The sequence below is a fragment of the Cicer arietinum genome, chromosome 2 (genome assembly GCF_000331145.2).
Source record: "Cicer arietinum cultivar CDC Frontier isolate Library 1 chromosome 2, Cicar.CDCFrontier_v2.0, whole genome shotgun sequence".
NCBI classification, from domain to species: Eukaryota; Viridiplantae; Streptophyta; class Magnoliopsida; order Fabales; family Fabaceae; genus Cicer; species Cicer arietinum.
This window is the reverse complement of record NC_021161.2, coordinates 8,380,794-8,388,317: the sequence shown is the minus strand read 5'-3', so window position 1 is coordinate 8,388,317 and position 7,524 is coordinate 8,380,794. Positions and strand designations below refer to the sequence as shown.

The 7,524-nt window shown below is 21.8% G+C and overlaps 2 protein-coding genes across 2 annotated transcripts; both read right to left on the bottom strand.

Annotated features, from left to right (window-relative positions):
• Positions 1-2,734: 2,734 nt before the first annotated feature.
• Positions 2,735-3,466, bottom strand: LOC101501494 (gibberellin-regulated protein 12-like). The gene is made up of 3 exons (XM_004516976.3): positions 3,401-3,466; positions 3,038-3,068; positions 2,735-2,918 (listed from the first exon to the last, which is right to left on the bottom strand). The coding sequence occupies exons 1-3, from the start codon at positions 3,464-3,466 to the stop codon at positions 2,737-2,739; spliced, it is 279 nt and encodes a 92-aa protein (XP_004517033.1). The 3' UTR covers positions 2,735-2,736.
• Positions 3,467-6,334: 2,868 nt separating this feature from the next.
• Positions 6,335-7,234, bottom strand: LOC101501806 (gibberellin-regulated protein 12-like). The gene is made up of 3 exons (XM_004516977.3): positions 7,145-7,234; positions 6,730-6,760; positions 6,335-6,610 (listed from the first exon to the last, which is right to left on the bottom strand). Exons 1-3 carry the CDS (start codon positions 7,208-7,210, stop codon positions 6,429-6,431), a joined length of 279 nt encoding a protein of 92 aa, XP_004517034.1. The 5' UTR covers positions 7,211-7,234; the 3' UTR covers positions 6,335-6,428.
• Positions 7,235-7,524: the final 290 nt, after the last annotated feature.

The window sequence follows — 7,524 nt, the reverse complement described above, 5'->3', positions numbered from 1 at the left end:
AAACAGTTAATTGTTTCTTTGTTGAGTATTGTGTTGGCTCAAGAAAATCAAGATTTTATTGCCTTTCTCATACCACTATTGATTTTATAAATGAGAGTGTTGTTTATATGTCTTTTAATTCTTTTTGACTCATATTGATGTCATTTATTCTATCAACGATGTTGATATTCCTCAACAAACGGTTGATAATAATGAAGAAAATTAAGTTCAAGATGTAGTTACACTTAAAAGATCATAGAGACCTCGTAAAACTTACTGGAACTACTAAGTTTAAAGTTTTGGTCATTTATCTTCAAGAGCATGCCTTTAGTTCTTAATGGATGTCTAAGAGTTCAATACATCTAACTAATACTATTATTCACGGTTTTCTCATTCCCTTTTCTCACCATCGAAAATTATCGAGTTTTTTCCTTCCGTATAAATCGAACTCAAAACCTAGAAATTAAGTCAACGGTTATTTTATTTTCACTACAAACTTATCCACTCTTTAATTGACGCTTTTATAGTTGCAAGCTCTTTCTGAAAATATAGATAATATCCAATTTTTTTGTGAGTGTATCCAATGGTAGTTATATATATATATATATATATATATATTTTCGAATTTTTAACTTTTCGAAAATTTAGTATTATAAGTTTTTCTCTTATAAAAAAATCTGGAACATTAATATGTTATGAAAATTTCATTTTTATATAAATTCTGAAATTTTCATTTTTATATAAATTCAAATTTTCAACAAAAAAAAAATGGTATTTTTGTGTTTTTCACAAAAATGCAGGGGGTGTCAAGGAGATTTTTCGAAGAACAAAGTACTTCTTCTCCACTAGTCTATAAATTTTTTCATGTGAAATAGAAAGAGAACAAATAAATGACATATGATTCATAGGGAGTATACTGTCTTAAAGAATATTTTTAATGCACTAATTAAAGAATAAAAAACACATTTTTATTTGACAATAATATAATATATAAAATATTTCCTCCAATATATATATATACACATAGATAGTGGATTCATTTTGAAAAACCATACAATTCAAAATAGGATTTAACTTATATACATTATTAGTGTATAATAGGTCATTCAATTATATATGATTAATATTTAATTTATTGATTTACGAAATACTAACTTTTAACTAATTAATTAATGATAAATATTTGTCTTATATATAATTTATAAGAAAACTATCATTAGTATATTATAATATTCTTTAAATTTTTGTATAATATAGATATTTAAAAAGTAAATTATTAATGAAAATACATATTTCTCTTTTAATCAATTGATTAATTAAAGATCATATTTTAACTAATTGATCAATGTAAAATATTTGTCTCATGTATGGTTTATATAAAAAAAATTAATTATTGTATTATAATTGATTTGTGAAAAACCATCATTTAACTAACATATTAGTGAAAAACAATTATCTCTCATATAGATAATAGTATGGTAAGTTATAATTATAATTAGTGTATTATATTTTTCTTGAAAATTTTATTTAGAAGATATTCAAGAGAAATAATATTAATTATTTTTCTTTGAATTAATTGACCAATGAAAAATATTTATCTAGTATATGATTCATAGAATACATTGTGATTATTGTATAATAATTATCTTCAAATTTGTATGTAAACAATATATAAGTAACACTACATATTTATGAATTCAGATTTCTATTTCAATTAATTAATTCGTGAAAAATAATCTTTTAACTAAGCGATTAATAACAAATATTTTTGTTTGTATAATTTATAAAGAAAACTCTAATTATTATATTAAAAACAATTAATTTAAAACATTTGTATTAAATTAAAACATTTATAAATCAACACATAAGTCATAAACTGCGTTAACAAAAAAAGGTTACTATTTTTTTAACGAATTGGATTTATGGGTTTTGATTCATAAACTACTAGCAAAATAATTTTGCATGGTAGCACGTGTTGCACACGCCTGAACCATTTTTGGAAATTGTTACGAAGAAATTTTAAACTAAATATAAGAGTTCTTTTTTTTTTACTCAAAATATAAGAGTTGTACTTCTATTAATTGATAATTATATTCTTATCCAACAATCGTTTTTATATTACAATATTTTTTGAAAAAACAAAAAAGAAATATATTAAAATTAATCTAAACATAAAGTGTGTTCAAGAAAAAAAATATACCATAAAATTTAAAAAAGAAATAAAAAAAAAAAAAGAACCAACTTCGCGCACGAAAAAGCGCAACAAAGACTAACAACTATATATATACTCATTTATTTGGTATACGTACTATGTAATTTTTTGTGAAATGAGTTCATCATTATTTACTATTTATTTCAGTCGAAAATATACATAGTATTTTGTTTTCTTAACTATTTCAATTCCAAAAAACAACATTTTTATATGATTTTAATGCATACTTAATTTTCGTCAATTATACATAAAATATTGTAAATATCGAAACTGGTTGTGCTAAAAATTAAGCTATGTTACTTTTCTAATATTTTCATGATATGAAGTTTTTAAAATTCATGCTTTTTAATTATAAGTTGGAAGTTTTTTCCTTAAAAATAAATTGTTAATCTAGAGTGTCAAATAAACAATTGACTATATGGAATTAAAGCTTAGGAATTGACTTGAGCATAGGAAATAGAAATTTTATTAAAATTCAAATAGCAAAGAAATGCATTGACAAAGATCTATGCATAATCAATAACGTAACTAAGAGTAAACAAAAATTAAGGGCACTTGGGTCCTCCTTCTTTAGTTTTCCAGTTATTATAGCATGCACATTCTTCCTTGTGACCATATGTTCCAGATGGAACACACAAACATTTTGCACAACAAAGGTTGCAATAGGTTAAACATGCCTTCTTGTATTGAGTTGCTGAACAACGTTGGTCACATGCAGCTGCACATTCTGGAAAGAAAAAAAAATTGAATTAATTATGAACAAGATAAGTTAGTAAATTAAATTAATTTGAATCCTTTTTGGACGACTACAAGAAAATTTATAAAACAATTATTTAGAATTATTACCTTCAGGACGAAGTGATCCTTCTTTACCAGCCTATAGAATATTTTATGTAAAATAAAAAGACAAAATTATCAGATATAATATAAAAGTAATATTATTATTTAAATATAAAATGAAATATAAATACGTATAAATAGGAGTTGTGTTTTGTTTTTCATAGAATATTAAAAATATTGCATTTGTGCTTTGTTTTTCATAAAATATTAAAAATATTGTATTTGTGTTTTGTTTTATATCAAATTTTGTGTTCCAATAATAATATTACCTGTAATATACATACATATATACGATATGATACACGATATATATAAAAAATGTAGAGGAACACTAAAAATATAGAGAGGGGAAATAATATAATCACTCACATAGGTATCATTGATGGCAAAAGCCATAACAAGCATGAGAAGAATTGCACAAACAAATTTAGTCATAGTGTGTTTGGGTTGGTCTCTTACTCTCTCTTTCTGTTGTACACAGTCTTCAATTGGGCCACGGAGTTATATAGATACCAATGAAAACACAATACAATTTAATATGGTTCTTCTAGAATCATATGGTTAAAAAAAATAGATATTGAAATATCAATCATATATCGAAAAAATAAAATATTTTATTATTTTTATACAATAATAACAAAATAATCAAATATATGTGACAAAAAAGTCAAATATTACATACAACTTTCAATAAATAAATCATTTTAGTTAATATTTTCAATATGGTAAAGTATATTTCATCAATTTTTTCTTATTAAACATTATATTATTCATCGATTCTAGATAGTTATAAGTTTTTAACCTTTTTGAAATTTATTTATTTTTTATAAACATCAATTAGTTATATTTTATGTTGCAAAGAAAATAATTTTAAGAACAAACAACTTTTAAAAAAATAAAAGAATATTGTTTTAAAGGATGCAATAAAAACACTAATAAGCAAAAAATTAGTGAAACAATAAAAAAGTGATACCTTACTACTGAATTAGTTTTTTATAGACTGATTTTGCTCATCTTTTGCCTAAAATGATTTATTTATTGAAATATCAATCATATATCAAAAAAACAAAATATTTTATTATTTTTATACAATAATACCAAAATAATCAAATATATGTGACAAAAAAGTCAAATATTACACTACAACTTTCACTAAATAAATCATTTTAGTGAATATTTTCAATATGATTAAAGTATATTTCATCAATTTTTTCTTACTAAATATTATATTATTCATCATTTTAGATGGTTATAAGTTATTAACCTTTTTTGAAATTTATTTTTTTGGTTTATAGATATATTTTGTGTTGCAATGAAAATAATTTTAGGAAAGACTAATAAGCAAAAAATTAGATAAACAATAAAACAGTTATACCTTACTACTGAATTAGTTTTTGATTGACTGGTTTTGCTCCAATTTTGTCTATTATTCTTTTTTTTTGTTTTTTTTTTTTGTGTGTAGTGCCTCCCATTTCTGTTTTTGTCGATTATTTATAAACTTTCTTAGATGTATGTAAGTTATAAAAGACAAGGGAATAATTGTCAATTGATCACCATTAATTTGTTTCTTTTCATTCATATAATGACAATTTTTATTACCATCAATCATTTCTTTTAATTCAATTATACATTTTTTTGTTTATGTAAACATAAAACAAAGACATCCATAATTTTCTAAAATTTAAAGGTCTAACTATTTATTTTTATTATTATTTTTATCATTATTATTTTTATTATTATTATTTTTATTATTATTATTTTTTATTTAATTTTTTATATATTTTTATTTTTCATAAAAAATTTAAAAGTAGCAGATAAAATTAGATGTCAACAATATATATATATATATATTTCGAATTTTTCCTATTCAGAAATTTAGGATTCTAATTTTTTCTCTTATAAAAAATCTGGAACATTATTATGATACCAAAATTTCATTTTTATTTAATTCAAATTTTCAAATAATTCAAAAGAAAAAAAGGTATTTTTATATTTTTCCCAAAAATGTAAGGGTGTCGTCAAGTAGATTTTTTCTAAGGACAAAGTAATTCTTCTCCACCGACCTATAAGTTTTTTCATATGAAATAGAAAGAGAACAAATAAATTGCATATGATACATAGGGAGTACACTAAAAAATATACTCACACAGGTATCTTTGGTGGCAAAAACCATTCCAAGCATGAGAAGAAATGCACAAATAAATTCATTCATATTGGGTTGGTCTCTTACTCTCTCTTTTTGTTGTACACAATCTTAAAGAATATTTTTAATGCACTAATTAAAGAATAAAAAATAAAATAAAAATAAAATAAAAAATACTTTTTTCTTCGACAAAAATATAATATATAAGGTATTTCCTCAAATATATATATACACACACATATATATAATGTATTAATTTTGAAAAACTATACAATTCAAATAGGATTTAATTTATATAAATTATTAGTGTATAATAGGTCATTCAATTATATATAATCATCAAATTATTGATTTGTAAAAAACAAACTTTTAGTTAATTGATTTGTGACAAACATTTGTCTTATGTATGATTTATAAGAAAATTATTATTAGTTTATGATAATATTCTTTAAATTTGTGTATAATATAGACATTCAAAAGATAAACTATTAATAAAATTCATATTTCTCTTTTAATTAATTAATTAATTAAAGATCATATTTTAATTAATTGATCAATAAAAAATATTTGTCTCGTGTGTAGTTTATTCATAACATTATAATTATTTTATTATAATTGATTTGTGAAAAACCATCATTTAACTAACATATCAACGAAAAATATTTATCTCCTATATAGATAATATTATAATAAATTTTAATTATAATTAGTGTATTATATTTTTCTTGAAAATTTTATGTAGAATATATTCAAGAGACACAAATTATATTAATGACATAGATATTTCTCTTTGAATTAATTGATAAAAAATAAACATTTATTAGAATACATTGTGATTATTGTATAATAATTATCATCAAATTTTTATGTACACAATACATAAGAGACATTAATTATGTACCAATGAAATTCATATTTCTATTTTAATTAATTAATTTGCAAAAAATAATATTCTGACTAAGCGACCAATAACAAATATTTGTTCCTGTATAATTTATAAAAAAATTATAATTAATATTTTTTTAAAATTATAAAGATTTTAAAATTCATGCTTTTTAATTATAAGTTGGAAGTTTTTTCCTTAAAAATAAATTGTTAGTCTAGAGTGTCAAATAAACAGTCGAATTTATGGAATTCAATCGTAGAAATTGACTTAAGCATAGGAAATAGAAATTTATTAATATTCAAATAGCAAAGAAATGCATTGACAAAGATCTATGCATAATCAATAACGGGACTAAGAGTAAACAAAAATTAAGGGCACTTGGGTCCTCCTTTTTTAGTTTTCCAGTTATTATAGCATGGACATTCTTCCTTGTGACCATATGTTCCAGATGGAACACACAAACATTTGGCACAACAAAGGTTGCAATAGGTCAAACATGCCTCCTTGTATTGAGTTGCTGAACAACGTAGGGCACATGCAGTTGCACATTCTGGAAAGAAAAAAAAAATTGAATTAATTATGAACAAGATAAATTAGTAAATTAAATTAATTTGAATCTTTCTTGGACGACTACAAAAAAATTATAAAAAAATTATTTAGAATTATTACCTTTAGGACGAAGTGATCCTTCTTTACCAGCCTATAATATTTATCATGTAAAATAAAAAGATAAAATTATCAGATATAATATAAAAGTAATGTTATTATTTGAATACAAAATGAAATACAAATATACATAAATAAGAGTTGTGTTTTTTTTTTATTATAAAATATTAAAATATTGTATTTATGTTTTGTTTTGTATCATATTTTTTGTTCAATAATATTAGTCGTAATATATATATATATATATATATATATATATATATATATATATATATATATATATATATATATATATATAAAAGATAGAGAAACAAAAAAAAGATAGAGAGGTAAAATATATATATATATATATATATATATAAAAGATGTAGAGGAACACTAAAAATATAGAGTGGGGAAAAAGAATCTAATCACTCACATAGGTATCTTTGATGGCAAAAGCCATAACAAGCATGAGAAGAATTGCACAAACAAATTTAGTCATAGTGTGTTTGGGTTGGTCTCTTACTCTCTCTTTCTGTTGTACACAGTCTCCAATTGGGCCAGGGAGTTATATAGATGCCAATGAAAACACAATACAATTTAATATGGTTCTTCTAGAATCGTATGGTCAAAGAAAATAGATATTAGATATATCAATCAAAATAAAATATTTTATTGTTTTTTACACAATAATAACAAAATAATCAGATATAATTACCTACAAGGAAACAAGTATTTTATGTGTAGAAAGAAAAATCCCATTTATCTTAGTCAATTCGAATTAAATAATTTTTTTTTACTCAAGATTAAATAATA